This window comes from Octopus bimaculoides, chromosome 6 (genome assembly GCF_046866305.1).
Source record: "Octopus bimaculoides isolate indiv1 chromosome 6, ASM4686630v1, whole genome shotgun sequence".
In the NCBI taxonomy this organism is placed as follows: Eukaryota; Metazoa; Mollusca; class Cephalopoda; order Octopoda; family Octopodidae; genus Octopus; species Octopus bimaculoides.
Window position 1 is genome coordinate 66,307,972 of NC_142933.1, and position 17,849 is coordinate 66,325,820.

The 17,849-nt window shown below is 30.4% G+C and overlaps 1 protein-coding gene across 4 annotated transcripts in view; it reads left to right on the plus strand.

The window, feature by feature from the left end:
- The window catches only part of LOC106873753 (clathrin heavy chain 1), a 101,895-nt gene that overhangs the window by 57,356 nt on the left and 26,690 nt on the right, over window positions 1-17,849 (plus strand). For all 4 annotated transcript variants that reach the window (XM_089354018.1, XM_089354017.1, XM_089354020.1 and 1 more), the window contains 10 exons: window positions 9,945-10,106; window positions 10,867-10,980; window positions 12,542-12,715; window positions 14,083-14,280; window positions 15,203-15,403; window positions 15,572-15,664; window positions 16,084-16,266; window positions 16,383-16,520; window positions 16,859-16,951; window positions 17,586-17,657. In XM_089354018.1, the coding sequence (XP_089210144.1) occupies window positions 9,945-10,106; window positions 10,867-10,980; window positions 12,542-12,715; window positions 14,083-14,280; window positions 15,203-15,403; window positions 15,572-15,664; window positions 16,084-16,266; window positions 16,383-16,520; window positions 16,859-16,951; window positions 17,586-17,657 (1,428 nt within the window). The remainder of the gene's footprint in view (window positions 1-9,944; window positions 10,107-10,866; window positions 10,981-12,541; window positions 12,716-14,082; window positions 14,281-15,202; window positions 15,404-15,571; window positions 15,665-16,083; window positions 16,267-16,382; window positions 16,521-16,858; window positions 16,952-17,585; window positions 17,658-17,849) is intronic.

Genomic DNA, 17,849 nt, shown 5'->3' on the forward strand with positions numbered 1-17,849 from the left:
AAGCTGATGTTTATAATCCCATACTAAATTAATGAAAAAAAATGATAGATATTTTATGTCAAATGCACATTAGTCTTTCAATATATTTACATTGAGTATTACATAAATTTACAATAATAGATAGCACTAATTCAAGATGAAATTTTGAAATATCTTGGTTTTGAAAGAAAATTTACTACTGCCATTAAGATTAAATGTTATTTTAATGAATTCAACTAACATTTGCCACTGGAGATATGTTGGCAACTTTTTGAAAGTAAAGACAATGCCACAAGGTTGTGCAAGAAACTATGAGTAATGTGTTTAGGCAGTTATTCATTTAAAATAATTTAAGTTCTATTTTTAAGCCTCAATTTTTTTTTTCTTTTAATTTAGTTTCCCTGTATTACCAACTTTTTGCTTAATTTTGCCTTTCAATTCCCTTTTGATATCATTTAAATTTTTTTCTTTTACATAAATTAGAGTTTATTAAATCTAAAAATGCTTGAGATCAGATCTATTATTATAGTTTTTATACTTTTAAGTCTATATTTCAATGTATTTGTAATGTTTTGCTTATAATTTAGTTATGAAACCATTCAAAAATATAAAATTATAAATTTTCTCAGCATTTCCAGTTTCCTTTAAATGAAGAGTAGTTTTTAAAATATTTTGCATCCTATAGAATTCTTTAGTTAAATGTTTGTATAACACTAAGATCTAAACATAGTTTTTCCCTTTATTTATTAATTTTTTTCCTTACTCTTAAAAGTACATTAGATATTTTATAACTAAATAAAAGTCTTGTAAGCATTACATCTATTTTTGACATACCTTGAAACCAGCATATCTAGTAGCTAGATTATCTACTTAGTTCGAATGCCTTGTAATCCATAAAAAAAATAGTTTTATATATTTTCCCCTGTTGGTTTGTTATCAAAGTTTGTTATCCAATGAATGCTTAATGAATCCACATGATATGACATTGTGGCCAGCAGCCTTTCCATTCTAAAATGTGATGTGATTTTTGCATGAAATAATGAAAGTTTGTTTAAATATTACTTTCCATTATCAGCACTTCTAAACTGCAAGGTGGGTAGAGGTTTGTAAATTGAGTTTAATTCTATGAGTTAAGACTCTTTCACATAAAGGTCCACATTCTGAACATAATGGAAATGTTTATTGAAAATAGATCATTTAGTATAATTTCAATTACCAAACAATAAATAAGTTCTTTATTTTCATAAATTGTTTGCATTTGATTTATACCTGATCCCAAGCATTGAAGAAGATGGTCTTTGTGATCCAATTATCAAACATAAATCATATGAAATTAATTAGAGCATTTCGTGGATGACACTGAAATCTATTCCTTAAACCATCTGCGTTTATAAAAATCTCCACCTAATTCATGGGAATGGAGATTTATGTTTACACCAATACTAACCATTCCTTCCTTACCCTCGTAGCTATTTGGATGTTATTTGTTGTAAGCCTCTTAAGCTTTTAGTTCAAGCCCTGTATAGCTCCTGTGTTTTTGCACTGCTCAAGTGCAGAAAACTGCAACCTTTTGAACCAATTAAATGTATCTTGAAAGATCTGAACAGTGGTAAACCTCAGATCGGCTCATTAGATTTCTCTTTGACAAATTTCTGATGAAGCAGTTCAGATTATTAGCCAAATTTTTCCTTTTAATTTTATTCTGTTAATCTTTCAAAAAATCATTTATTCTTTATTGTTGAGCTGTTTAGTCCCTTTTATTATTCATAAAAAAATATATTGAGCTTAAATCTCGCTTGCTTTTTGCCTCCTTATAACTAATTTTCTTGTCTTCTGTTAAAGACATTGTATTTGCTTTCACTTTGAACTAACCGACCATTATCCTGGGCTAACTTCTGTTTGTCTTTACAAACTTGATATATTAGTAATGGTAAGCACCATCATGAGGTGGTAAGTTCTGAACAAAGTCTGCTAACTAATTTTAATTTTCTTCTAGAATTGCTTCCACTGAGGTCATGGTAATTCTTTGAGAAAGCTGTGAACATAACTTTCTTGTTTTCTCTTAAATATCGAGCTGATGTATCCCTTATGTAGCTTGATCTTTGATAGAAAAATATTACAACTCTAGTGAACATTCAATTAAATCTCAATTTGTGAAATTTTCACAATTTAATTACATTTTTTTTTTCCTAGCATTCCAGTCTTAGAAATCATTTACTGTTTTAGAAAAAACTTTGATGTCATTTTCTGTCAGCTGCCCAATGTTTATTGATTGCTCTTCATACATGAATGTTAAACTTACTAATATCAACTTCATTTCATCATCATCAGAAAAGAATCTGTATTAATTTCATCTGTATATGTAGTATATTGTACAATAGGTAACTAATGAAATAATTAGTGCTACTACTTACTTAAGATCTAAATTCCATGTGATAAGTAATTAACCCAACTCAAAAATAGAAAATTGTTTATAAACCCTTGGAAGAAACAAGGAGTCAGACAAAGGGTGGTCACAATTTTCATCTAGCTTGGGTCTAATTTCATTGTTGTTGTCAACCATGAAAATTCAGCATTAATTGTCTAGCAGTGAGAAGAAAATTATGTAACCCCATAGAGCATATCAATTCTGAATAACCATATTCAGTAATGTTGAGGTTATAACCCTGAGACAGGGCAGCATGTCTAAATATATATGCTTATAGAATTCATATACTCTGTGGTATGTTATATAATTAGGTTTTGTTTTTTTTATCATTTACTGTTTACTACTAGCTAAAGAACTCTTCATGATGTCAAGTATTATCAAAAATAATTCTCGCCCAAACAGTAAATAGTCAGATGTTGGATCTGATTATGTAAATAAAGTTAGAAGACATTTTTACTGAGGCTGTTATTTTCTCAAATTCTTTGACAATATTTCTTTTGTATTTTTATTTTTAATTACTCTCTCAGTTTTTATCTTAGCTGTCTTTTTCAGGCATTTTGGATTGTTTCTTTTTTCCTTATAAGATGAAAGAAAAGGAGCTATTTTCTTATATGTTTATAAAAAATGTTATCTAAAGAAGTTTTATGGCTTGTCTTAGAAAAAGAACATTTAAAAATTTTTTTGCAATTCTTTATAAATTTATCATCTTCATTACAATTTGATTTTTATCATGAATAGTATAAAAATCAAATTGCAATGAAAATAATAAATAATTTGACTTCAACATAAAATACTTTTGATTAGGCTGCTTCTCTTTAGCTGACTATGCATTTCATATACAAAACATACTTATGTTAACTAATATACACACATGCTAAATATATGTTGGCAAAAATTTGAATTTTGTTATTTTACAGGCTTCATTGATAAAAACACATTTGCACCAATCATATTATGTTATTATTCTCTAAAATGATATTTTAAGATAAACTGGTTCTATTTTTTAATCTTTAATTCTTCAAAAACATGATACAACTTTTTTTTAAATAAAGTTTAAAATATTAGTGATTAAAAAGTAAGACTTAATCTTTAAAAATAAAACTGATTTTTAAAATTCTCATTTTAATTTTTTTTTTCTCTACAGTACGTAGGCTTTTGATTTAATCTAGCAAACATTAGAATTTTACATATATTCCCTATATCTCTAATATTTTCACAACCGGTTTCATTTAAAAAAAAATTTGACATAGAAATAACTTCCATTTGGCTAAAATATATAAAATAATAGTTTTTTTTCATTCTTGTTATGGAATAGAAATAAATTTAACTGATTGAACAGTTCTTGTGTGTATGCATGCAAGCACAACACATTCAATTTACAATACCATATCACCTCTCAATTAGTAATTATATTTTTTTTTAAATAGTTTCAAGAAAATCACAGAAAATATATAAAATATCGAGTATTTTTTTTCTCTGCATAGAGAGCTCAAATTCTAAAATGAAAGCCTTAATTTTGAGTTTCTGGAAAGGCTGAATATGAAGCATGTTTGGGTTAGCTAGTTAGTGCATGCCATTAGTATAGATCCAGTTGGAAAGCATGTCCATGCTTCTTGGCCAGCACTTGGTAAAAACTATCACTATAATTTTAAATAATTTTGAAATTATTAAATTGTAAAGAAAATTTATTGTAAAAAGATCTTTTTTTTAATCTCTTCAACCACCTTGTAGGAACATGTTTATTTATTTTTTTTTTAAACATCAAAATTGTTGAAACATATTTTAAAATCTTCAAATTTTCTTGTACAATTGTAATAAATCATTTAGTAATTACAGAATTGTTAATGTGCCAATATTCTGTGGACAGTGTTCTGATGCATGGGTGTCTTGCTAACATAGAAGCTCTGAACAATAGTCTTCTCTTACACCACTCTCCTATGTTGTTGAGTATTGTCACACCAGTTTCATTTGTGCTCTTTATGAGCTTTATTGTCAATACTAAAAGCATGCTTTAAGGACTGGTGCATAAGTTTAAAATAAATTAATGGATGTTCATATAATTGTTTGATGTGTATTTCCACTTGTCTCAATGTGCACTCTTGTCAAAATCAGATTACGTTATCATTTATTCTTGATTTTATCCTCATGAATTAATCCATTTCGTTCAAGCCATACAATGATTCTAAAAATTTATTTTGTATTTTGCTAGATTTACACACACATACGGCATACACCTATATTTAATGTAAATCTAAAAATTTAACTTTCAATTTTCTCAGTGTTACCTGAAATTCAGTGACTATTTTTCTAGCAAATTCTTCCAATGTAGTTAATGCCTATGCACACTAAAAATAAGTTCTTTTAGTAATAAACTCAGATGAATACTACAATTCAAGATTTTTAAATATAGATCTTTTAATACTTATTAATACTTATTAATACCTCCTTTTATGAAGCTCCATCTGCTGGAATCTTTATTCAGAGGAATATTTAGCCCCTAATGAAACTAAAAAGACAAACTTCTCCTTTGATTTTTATTCAGCCATATTTCTAATAAACCTTGAAAAGTTTGATATTTCTGTGGATTAGTTAAATCAAAGTCATTTGGATTAATACTTATTACTCTTACTAAATCCCTATCATCCTTGATAATTTTTTCCTCTTATCTGAAAAAAAAAAAAAAAAATTACTAAAGGAGTGCAGTCAAAAGGGGAGAGACAATCACTGTACATATATTCATACATGTGTTGTTCTATCCTATTTTAAAATTTATCCTTTGTTAGTTCTCCTTTCATTAGTTTATTGCTATTCAATACTTTGATTTTTTATCGAACGGGTTAAGAAAATTTACATGGGTATTTTACAGCTGGGTTTTTCGTTCCTCTTTTTCAGTCAAGTAGCTTTATTTTACCTGTCTGATTTTATTCCATATTTATTATCACCCTCTTTTTCTCTCACTTATAGTTGTATTTTCAATATTATTTAGTTTATTCAAATGTCTTGCACCTTTACTCCTTCATATGTTGTGCATATCTTATTTCCAAACATTGAAAGTTTTTTCTTTCATTGTTCAAATTCTAGTCATTTGAAATAAAATTTAACCTGCTCATTTTACAAGAATCAATTGAAACTTATCTGTAAAATTGGTCATTTCAGACCATGGCTACTGAACTGTTGCTATTTAATTCTACAAAAATGGTTTGCAACTGTAGCAATGTTAACATACATTATAGTGTAATAATTTAGTTGTGAATATATGCCTCACTTTTACATCCATTTTTTTTTTAATGTTGGCATGGGATGGATAAAACTTCTTGAGGCAGGTTTTCTATAACCATATGCACTTCTTGTTGCCAGTCTTTGTTTTTCAAGTAATATGGGCAGAGTATGTATGTGTGTGTGTGTGTGTGTATACAAATACACCCTGCCCACTATATTATATATACCTGGCCTTGCCCTTTGTTTCTATAGTTGAAATGACTTGTGAAAATCTAAATAAAGAATATTTATCAGATTGGAAAAGAGTTAAAAGATCTAAATTGGGTTTCCTTAACTTTTCCATTAAATTACTCTAACAAAGGCTTCAGTTTTATTTTGGGATATACTTTGCTGGCAGTGCAATGCAATTGCCTAACACTCTCAAATATATTATCTAGATTATTTTTCTGTTGCAAGAGACATTGATAATTACATTGTATTGTTTCATATTTTTTAATTCTGATTATCTTCCACTTTTTCCACTTTGCAAAAACTTAACTGTCGGCAGTGTCTACATTTCAAGTATTTATTGGAAACAGTTTAAACTTAAATATAAGAAAAATGTAATCTGTTCATTTTCCAACAAATTATAAAATAATAGAATGAGTCTTTCTTTATAAGTATCATTTTTATTTCATTCACTTGAATTATTTATTTATTAATTTTTTCTTTACTTAATTGTGTGTGTAAATGTAGACACAGAAAATTTTTTCCTGTGTGAAACTCAATGGTATCCATATTTCTCACAGTATATATGAGGGATGGATGCAGTTGAAGATTAATAATCAAAAAAGGGCAATTGTAGAATTCTTGGGAAAATTTAGTCCTGTACAGGAAAGATTGTCTAAAAGTGTTTAGTGCTTGATCTTGGGAGTGAGACATTGTAGGGGTAATGGGAAAGGGTGAAGTAGTTCTAATATGTCAGGTGTAGGCCTGAGTTCAACTGTAGAAGCAGTGAAGAAACAGCAAGCCAACAATTGAAGTGTTAAGTAAAACTTTGTATAGTAGCCAAAAGACTGCTTTGGACATGGTCTTAAACATTTGTATTTGTGCAATAATAGCATGCCATATTTGCATGAAATTCACCAAAGGAGCCTATTGTAGAGGGACCAGGACAAGTATTTTCTGACTACTTTTTAAGAAGTGGTTTTAGTAAGGCTGTCTAGAAGCAATTGCCTTGAAAAATCAAGCTTTAGAAACTTAGCCTTTGAAGCAAATTTAGAAGCTTAGTATGTTTTTTATATATAGACAGGATTTTTTCGTGGTGATTATCTTGATACTGTGCAAATAGACCGAGTTATCATTTTCCCATAGGGGACTGTTTTCAAGTTCTTGTTCATGAAGGCAGTTTGTCTGGTGTCAGTTGTATGTAATGGAGCTTGTCTGAAGTTTAACAGAAATGAAATGGTAAATGATATTGACTGTGTTGTTAGAAGTGGCAGCAAAGTCATTAATGTAGAGAAGGGAAGGGTGTGAGAAACCATATTTCGAATTGATATTCTCTGTTGCTCTCTCTCTCTCTCACACACACATTGTCAGAGCATCCTTTAATGGAAACAGTTTGACCAGCAACTTCTAGTCTGAGGAGTGAGATGGATAGAATCAACAAGCTAGTAGTTAAGTGAAGATGGTTTTCATACCAGACACATTAAAGGCTTTGCTAATGTAGAGGACAATATTGTTTTTGCCAAAGTTCTCGAAGGGAGAGAGAGCATTGCAGTGTGGCATATGAGAATAAATCTCCTGTAGATCTATCTCTATGGAAATGGTTAAAGGAATTAGTAAAAAAGGAGAGGAAATTTAGGTGATGAAAGAGATTTATGACTCGACATCACCTTTTGAACCTTTAGAGGGCAATAGAGTTAGATATTCTGAATGGAACATATTTTAGTGTTCTGTTGATTGGAATGGATCCTGGAGTTGAAAACCATTTGAGTTGGAATGATCAGGGATATTTTTGCATTTGGTGAAATTGCATAAAATGAAAAAGTTGTAGGGATTATGTATTTGTACAATGGTGTTGATGGCAAAATGAGCAGTGAATGTGATTATATCAACCGTAACATTACAACCTTCTAAGCTGTTTTCATAGGAGGATTCCTGTGCATTGTTAGTAGTTTAGAGAGCAAAAGCTTGCAAACTGATGCATGAAGGCTTTCATCATTCTTTGCTTTCTTGATAGTTGTCTTGCAGGTGTTGGGATGGTGGGGGTGTAAATAACAGTTGAAGATGATTTCAGTGGAATCATTTCACTAGCTTTCAGATTGTTGTATCTTAAAGCTTACGCTATTAGATTTTTATCACTTTTTTGAAGAGATTTTGTTAGGTTTTTAAAGTATGTGTTAGTTTTGAAGAATCACACAAATAAGTATGATAGATTTTATTTAGTTGTCACAAGAGTTTACCAAACATTAAAAGAATGACACTAAATGACTTCAAACACTAGAAAGCAATTATTATTGGATAAAATTCCTCCAATATTGAATTATTTCTATGACTTTGATCATATTGTTATCCAATATTCAAATTTTCAGTTATGCAAACTATTTTTTGTGTACTTACACTTCTAATTGAATAGAACAATGGATATTGGAAATTTGCAGTGCTAAGTGCTATAATTCAAGATTATTTACAATAGAAGCAGTAAATAGTATACCTTAGTTTTTACCAATCTAGATTTAATATTTTTATTGTTACATGCATTTGACTTTATAATTCATTTTGAAAACTTAAGAAATTAATTGTTCTGAATTTGATTTCAAGCTTACGATTTCTTCAACTAAGACAATTTAGACTCCTCATTAACAATATTCATTACCAGGGTTTTTTTCTTCTTTTTTTTATAATTATAATTACCTTGTAGATTTGACAACTAGCATATTTTAGCTTCATTGGTATAGAATATAGGGATGCATACAATTATGAAAAGATTTCTATTGTTATACTTTATTAATATGTTAATATCATGATTTCATTTCATTTTGAATTAGTTTTTGTGATTCATTTATCCCACTAAATTATGTACTGGTGTTTGAATCATTCAGCTTTACTCTTTCCAAAATTAGTCAGGTATCTTGTCTGAAGCAATAATCGGTTAAATGTTTGTTAGTTTATATACTCTGATGAATGAGGGTTACATTAAGTGTAATTATTGCTATTGTGAAATATGCAGACAATCTTGTTATTTTGTTTGGGCATACATTAACAAACATCCAAAATAGATTCTTTTATCAAACCCTACGCTTGATATTTAGTAACTTCTGCTCATGACAAATTATTTCATTTATAAATGAAATGTATTAAATTTATCTTCTAATTACTTTGTCCTTTAAATTAGGTGTTCCATATTTTGTCAGATTCATATTAGATGACCAATGTAGTTTTTGTATGTAAGTTTTTCTGTGATATTGTTTCACTTTCTGTCTATCAACCACTTAGGTCTCAGAACATACTCTTTTTATTTCTTTTTCTATACCAAGTTTGTTTATTGACAAGCTTGTTTTGCTGAAGGATTAGTTGGTTTTCTACAAGTACTGTTGCTTGTCATAAAATATCACATGACTAACAAGCTTTAAGCTTTTAATTTAAAGAGAAATATGTCTCTTTCTACACTCTACCTCTACATTTTACTTTTTTTTCGTTATCTGAATTGGCAAACTATTTGTGATTTGTATGTCAGGTTTTCTTTATTATGCCTATTAATCTTGATTTCTGTTGTCTAACATTTATACCAACCAAATTTTGTAAATGATCAAGCTAATTCAATTGGAAATTCAAAAATTATAAAGATAAAGCTTCATTTGCTTTATAACTATATTAAAAATACAGTTTAAATTATTTTCTAATGATTGCTATTTTCCAAAAATTGCAATTTCCAATGCTTATTCTCCTAGTGAAGATATCAATATTAACTCTATCAAGGCATTTATAATTTTAAACTGTCTACTACTAGACGGAATAAATATTATTGTAACTATCCCCTTCCCTATCTCTTAATGTTAGTAAGACTCTAGCAGCCTGGTTATTAAGTGGTATGAATTTTTTTTCTTTCAATTAAGCTTTCATAAACAAATCTGAAGGCTAGGGTGCTTTTCCACTCCCATCCCTCTTATAAGCTGGCAATTCAATATTGCAAATATTGCAAAATCAGCTCAACTTTCTAAATATGCTTTCCTAAATTTCTTTGCATATTCATAAATATTCTTAGCTTTTTTTTTTTTTTTTTTTTTTGTAACTTAGTATTTTTCCTAATATCTGTAATTTTGTTTTCATTTTCTAGCAAAACCGTGTAGTTGGAGCCATGCAACTTTATTCAATGGAGAGGAAAGTAAGTCAGCCAATAGAAGGCCATGCAGCTGCATTTGCCCAATTTAAAATGGATGGTAACCAAGCTCTTTCTACGTTGTTTTGTTTTGCTGTCAGAGGAGCACAGGGAGGAAAGGTAAAAAAAAAAAAAAATATTTGGTTACATTTAAAAACATTTCTTATGTCAAAATTGAATTACATGATTTCTCAATACTAAACATTAAGAAAGTGTATTTAAAAATACTCTCCTGGCACATTCTTAATTTCATACTTTGTGTTAATTTGGTTAATCAGGTAAAGTCAATTGCTGTGGTAAAATGGTTTTCCTTTTAGAGAATTACATTGCAATTATGTTTACATATGGAAATTCTGCATATTTTACTGAATTATATTTTACATTGTTAATTTCTGACTCTTGTTCTGGAAAACTTCTTGTCTTAAGATAACTGTCTTTAAACAGTGAAGAAAAATGTTGAGTGTATCTCAAATGACAGTATCATCATCTTCAGTTGTTTGCATGAGATGGACTCAGAAATTCAATGAAAAATAAATAACCTCACTTTTAAATATAACTATTTTCTAAAATATCTATGTAATGTACTGAAAGTTCCACTTGTTCACATAAAGCTAAATCTCGAACACAAGTCAAATTTGTAGGATTTCTAATTTTTAGTTATATTTATATTTAAAGACTAGTTTTTCCTGTTGTTCATTAAATAACAAGAATTTTTTTAAATATTAGTCTTGTACATAGATCAGCCATTACAAATATAAGTTAATATCTCTCAATTCAGATTTCTAGTCTTCATCAGAAATAATTCCAAAGGGCATGTACTTGATTGTGTTCATTGTTCATATTTTATTAATGATGTACTTGTTTGTTCTATTTCATATAGCTACATATCATTGAAGTCGGTCAGCCACCTCAAGGGAACTCACCATTTACAAAGAAAGCTGTTGACGTTTTCTTTCCTCCTGAAGCCCAGAATGACTTTCCTGTTGCTATGCAGGTAATGCTGTTATTATATACTGTTAAGATATCTTGGAAATTGTGAACTGATTTTTTTTTTTCTTTCTTCCTTTCTATATTTCATTTATCATTTGTAACATGTAGGCTAATATTTTTATTGGAAACTAAAAGCCAAGAGCTTTGCATAAATGTATTTATAATTTAAATAAGATAAAATTGTTTAAATAACAAATGCTGTATCTTGGTAGGATCATTATGACAATAATAAATAAACACCCTGTGTAAGTTTCACTCCTTTATTATTAGTCAGTTGGTTAGTTACTTAATCAGCTAATCTATTACTTATTTTTGAGATTTGTGGAGACTTGGGGGAGAGAGGGTGTCCTTGATGAGGTCGTGAATAGTAACGAAAGGACTTTAGCAAACAGCTGTTTGATTGATTAGCCAACTGATTAAGCAAGCAATAAGTTGGTTAAATAACTAACTAACCAACTGACTAATAGTAAAGCAGTGAAATTCAACTAGTGTGTTGTTATTGGCATAAAGACCCCCTAAAGATGCAGCAAAGTTTGTTTCAACACGAGTTCACATCAATCTCACAGACCAAATACAAAAATGAAATATTTTAAGTAACAATTTTTTTTTTTTTTTAAAGCCAAGGTTAATATGGTTTTAATGCTTAACTTGACCAGTGTAAGGTTTTACTGTGTTGCAATTCTGAATAGTAAGAATCGGGTGAAGTTTGTTGGGTGAGAAGTCCTAAAAAAAAAAGTGCCTTGCTTTGGGGATTTAATTTTCAGTTCAGCTATTTGACTTAAGAATGGTTGTGGTGAAGGCTTCAGCTGTGTGATAAGTAAAGGTGTTGTGTTGGAGTTGTGTATCCTTGGTATGTGTCTATCTTACTGTTGAGACCACCTCATCAGGTCTCCATTAAATCATGTTTTCAATAAAGACTAATGAATATTATTTGCATATTGGAGTGAAGACTAGAAGTAGCAGCATTCAATTGAAAGAGGTAAAATGTTCAAGTGAATGAAAATTATTACTATTTGAAATTAAATACTGAATTTCTGAATCCTGGAGATTCACTTTTTTTTTTTTTTTTCTGTCATCTAAATGTTGATTCTGTTTTCAAAAATGAAATTACCTTCCAGTTGAACAGTGGACAGATGTTCATGCATGGCTGTGTGGTTGAGAAGTTCACTTCTCAGCAATCTGGTTCTGGTTTGATTGTGTGTGTGCAGCAAGTTTCACAAAAGGAAATTTTATTGGAATTATTGCATTGATCAAAAATACTTGAAGCTTTGGTCTTGATCTTAATTACATCCCTTTGAAACCTATCAACTCCTTTTATTTTCTCTTATGTGACTAATAAAATAATTACCTAATAACATGCTGTAGTACAGACATGATCGACTAAAATATTCGAAGGTTGGTGAGGATTCAGTGACTGGAACCTAAAAAGAAAAAAAAAAACTTGTTTTAATTTAATTGTGACTGCCCCCTTGTTTCTAAGTAGATTGTATAACAAAAATTTAAAAACAAAAACCAAGAAAGATGGTGCAATGTCAATTACTAATGTAAATTTTTATCTGTTTTAGACAAGCAATAAACATAATGTGATATTTCTAATCACCAAATATGGCTACATACATCTCTATGACATAGAAACTGCAACATGTATTTACATGAACAGGATCAGTGGTGATACCATTTTTGTAACTGCTCCACATGAGCCCACTAATGGAATCATTGGTGTAAACAGAAAGGGACAGGTAGGCTTGTTTTTTTTTTACCCACTATATTTGCAAAATTACTTGTATTTTTCACAGCTTTCACCACACATCGTATTTGATAATTTAGTGTCTAAGTAAACATGCTTAGTCATGTTGAGAAAAAATTGATTTAGAGTAGGACAACCCACTACTCCTTGTAAATGAGAGTACTTGACCACATAAACTTCAGCTTTCCTAAGACTTTCTTATTCCGTGTGTGTGTGTGTCTCTCATTTTGTTTCTCACATTTTCTTTTATGTTTAAGGTTTTTTTATCCAGATTAGTTTGCAATAAACAACTCTCTTCATTCTCTCTTTCTTTGTCTCTCTCTCTCTCTCATTCAGTTGCCTACATTTTCTTTTACGTCTGAAGTAAATACTTTTTGCATAGTAACATACAGAAAATTATACAATGACATATGTTGATTGTATAGCTTTGGGGTTTTCTTTTTTATCCAGATTAGCTTGCAATAAATAAATGTAGATTTATACAATTTTCTCATAATAATCATGGTCGAAGATAAAATCCTTTAAGTTCAGAGTTCAAATCTCACACAAGACAACTTTCCCTTTCGTTCTTTTGGTAACAGTAAACTACCAAAGTACTGATGATGATACTAGCATTTATATACTTGATAAAACCCTTGGAGGTGATGCCCAAATTTGGTTGTGATTTAATGACTCTCGCTCAGAATATTTAATAATTGCTGTGTGTTTCAACTAGTAATTTTTTTAATTGACTAATTTATCTTTTCAATAATTCTTATTTTGATGTCATCTCTCATCATCATCATCGTCGTCGTCGTTTAACGGCTGCTTTCCATGCAAGCATGCGTTGGACAATTTGACTGAGGACTTGTGAAACCAGATGGCTACAACAGGCTCCAATCTGATTTGACAGAGTTTCTACAGCTGGATGCCCTTCCTAACACCAACCACTCCGAGAGTGTAGTGGGTGCAAATTTCATTCTCCTATATCTTGCTCATTTAGAGCTGTGTTCACAGAACTGATCCTAGTGTTTTTGCTACTATTATTTTTGTTGAGTTGGCTTTTGATATGGGCACATCTTAACTAGTTCTTACATTTCATAGCCATTTGTGTATATTAGATACACCATCATTGCAGACCTTGGAAGATTTATTTCTTACTGCATTACTGATTTGTTGGATCAGTATACTACTTTCTGAATGAAAAAATTGTCTGGGCAAAATGCTTGACATATGATTATTCTTATTCAATAATTTCTAAACTATTAAGTAATTAACAGTTGTTAATTGCATTTTAAGCTGTGTGTGTTTGTTTTATTTGGGTTATTTTGTTTATTTTTGTTTTTTTCTTTGTCACTTGGAAAATATTCTATTTTCTAGGTTTTATCTGTGAGCATTGAAGAAGATAATGTTGTTCAGTACATCACAACAACTTTACAAAATCCTGATCTTGCTTTGCGCTTAGCATCTCGTTGCAACTTGCCAGGTGCAGAAGATCTCTTTGTTCGCAAGTTCAATAACCTCTTCCAGAATGGACAGTATGCAGAAGCAGCTAAGGCTGCTGCTGGAGCACCAAAAGTAAGTTTCTCATTGTTTTAATCTGTATTTATAGGACTCAGAAAATACTTGTTACATTAGAAATATACAGAAACGTATTTCAATGTAGTTCTTCATTGTCGTTGTTTAACATCTACTTTCCCATATTTGCATGGGTCAAATGAAATTTTCTGAGGCAGACATTCTACAGCTGCATGCCCTTCCTCTTGTCAACCCTTGCTTGTTTCCAAGCAGAGTATTATTTCCCCATAACTAGACTAGTTTTTCTTGGAAGACTTGAAATGAACATCACTTGTATGAGAGTGATGCTTATATATAATCATATTTTGTCAAGACAAGAGAACACACACACACACACACACACACACATGATGGGCTTCTTTGAGTTTTCATTTATTAAATCCACTCACAAAGCTTTGGTTAGCCCAGGGTTACAACAAAAGACACTTGCTCACAGTTCTGAGCAGTGGTGGCAGAAAAGCATTGTGTATGTGGTAGATGTACAGGTGTTTTAAACAGTAAAAACGCTCATGAAATATATTCTTTCAAATGCTTGCATTTGCTAGAAGCAGTACAAGTACCTTTTACCTAGGTGGCCTAATTAGCAAAGGAGGTGGATGCTGTGAAAGTTTAATAATAGCTAGAGTAAGGACATGTTAGCAAAAGTTAAATTTGTGAAGTTTAATCATTATTATTATTAAAAAGAAAAGCTACTCAGAATGCCTATGTTTGTAAACTTACACTTGAGATTGAAGAAATGTACCTTTCTATAGATAGTCCCCTTTATAATTGAAAAAGTAAAACTGTTGCATTTAAAAAAAAATTTTTCTCTAAAAAGAGTTGTTCTTTCTCATGAATTTAAGGGACAGCATTTTTTAAATGGAGTAGGTGTATTGGTTATACGTTTATTTTATAAATAATTTTGATTTTATTTCTTTTACAGGGTATCCTCAGAACACCACAAACAATTCAACGTTTCCAACAGGTTCCTGCTCAACCTGGGCAAACATCACCTCTTCTGCAGTATTTTGGTATCCTTCTGGATAAAGGTCAATTGAACAAATATGAATCTTTAGAACTTTGTCGACCCGTACTTCAACAAGGACGTAAACAACTTTTGGAAAAATGGCTGAAAGAAGACAAGGTAGAGGCTAAATTTGATAATCTATGTACATATATTAGTAATTCAACCAACTCTAAAGAACTGTTGGAACTATTTTACTTTGAATGTAATCTTCTAAATATCTGCAAAATTTCATCTTTGCAATAGTTCAGAATATTAAATTTTTAATGTATATGCATATAATTTCAGCTTGAGTGCAGTGAAGAACTTGGTGATTTGGTTAAAGCTGCTGACCCAACCCTAGCTTTATCTGTGTACCTCAGGGCAAATGTTCCGAACAAGGTAAATATTCTGCATTTATTTCACTTGAGCACTGAGAGTGAACAAGATAGCTTATATATAGTCATAGAAATAGCCTAATCTCCTTCAAATTTCACCCTGTCATCTTAAAGGAGGAGATATTCAATGGTAATGTCCAAGGTATGCCATGGCTGAGAAAGTCTGGATTGTCAATGCTGGAATGATTTTGATTTATATGACTTTGTTTTGGGATGGTGTGGGGCTAAACATCAACTACTCCTCACTAGTGAAATGCTGTTGAATTCATTTTCAAATATAAGGATTGAAATGGGTAGGAATAAAACAACCTTAACTGTTACTTGAAAGTGTAATGATTACATTAATTATTTCATAAGTTTCATCTATGAAAGATCTAAGTATTAAATGACTATTTGCTGTAAGAGTTTAATTTTCTCTTTTAGGTGATCCAATGTTTTGCTGAAACAGGACAATTCCAAAAGATAGTCCTTTATGCCAAAAAAGTGGGTTACACACCAGACTATATCTTTTTATTGCGGAACATAATGCGCATGAACCCTGAACAAGGACTTCAGTTTTCACAGATGTTGGTTCAAGATGATGAGCCTCTTGCTGATCTTAATCAGGTAAATTTCATAGTAATTTGCTTTTTTTTTTTTTTTTTAATCTTTATATGTTCACATTTATACTGGTTCCTTATTTTCTTGTAGATTGTTAATACTGGTTCCTTATTTTCTTACAGATTGTTGATGTTTTCATGGAATTCAATTTGATTCAGCAATGCACATCATTCCTATTGGATGCACTCAAAAACAACCGTCCTTCTGAAGGACCACTCCAAACTCGCCTCCTTGAAATGAACTTGATGTCAGCCCCACAGGTCGGTTTTCATTGTGGATTCTGTATTTACTCATTAACTTATAGTTTTGTATGATAGCTAAAGTCAATTATCTAGTGTATTTGACCAGCTAAATAAATTGAAAATATAAAATTATTCCTGTAACAACATATGTTGCTTTGCATTTACTTTCCCATACAGGAAGTAAATGTTAAAAAGTTTATCTTGACAGTATTCCTTAATATCAAGCAGTATTTCTCTTACTTGAAAAAAATGTTATCTGCTGCATACTGTATGCTGCGAATGCTGAGTAAAAAAATTTTTTTTTTTTTTATAAAGATGAAAAAAAAAACTTGATCAGTACTTCTTTTCCATTTCAGGTGGCTGATGCAATTCTTGGCAACCAAATGTTTACACATTATGATCGTGCTCACATTGCACAGCTGTGTGAAAAAGCCGGTCTTCTACAAAGGGTTAGTTCATATTTACACGCTTTATTTTTTTTTCCTAACCTATTAAAATTGTTAATGACAGGAGTGTGTTTACTAACTACTTGTGTCAAATCAGCAATTGACATGCACTAAAGCTAAATTATTTTAGTTTATTTCATGGTTCCTGTCCCCCTCTCCACATTCTTTTCTATGCCATTCAACTTGAGTTGTCCTATTTATAAAGCTACATATTTCAATCAAATAGACCTGCACATTTTGAATATTTCTTGTGCTTTTCAAACAAGCCTTTATTGTTGAAGATGCTGTTTCTGTAATGTCAGCCTGATCCAAAACTTGGTATGGTAGTAACTGAAATAGCCAGACTTGTTCCAAGCTAAAAATTGAAACTATCTTCATTTTTCTGACTACTACTGTTTATCAAGCCACACCTAACTACCATGAAGATATTCTGAATGAGACAACTCTTTTGTGTTTTGAATATTTCTTATGGCAAACAATGAATGAATGAGTGAGTGGGTGGGAGGTTCAAACTTATTTGAAAATTATTTTCTAATGTATGAAAGACTAGACAGATTTTTTAGCTTCTAACAATGAAGACAGAAAATTGTATTTTACACAGAAAAATAATTGTATTTATTTTCTTCATTTCTTTTAGGCTCTGGAGCATTATACTGATCTTTATGATATTAAAAGAGCTGTTGTCCATACCCATCTACTCAGTCCTGAGGTAAATCCATCCAAACCAAAAGATTTTATTGTAATTAAAGGTTGCATATAAATGACAAGTGCTTGTTTAATTTTTAGTACATTATAGTTTTTTTTTTATTATTATAGTTATTCATTTCATTCTGCAACATGTTTAAATTAAAAAACATTTATTTGTTTTTCTACAATCATTTTCAGTTTCTTATTGTTTGCC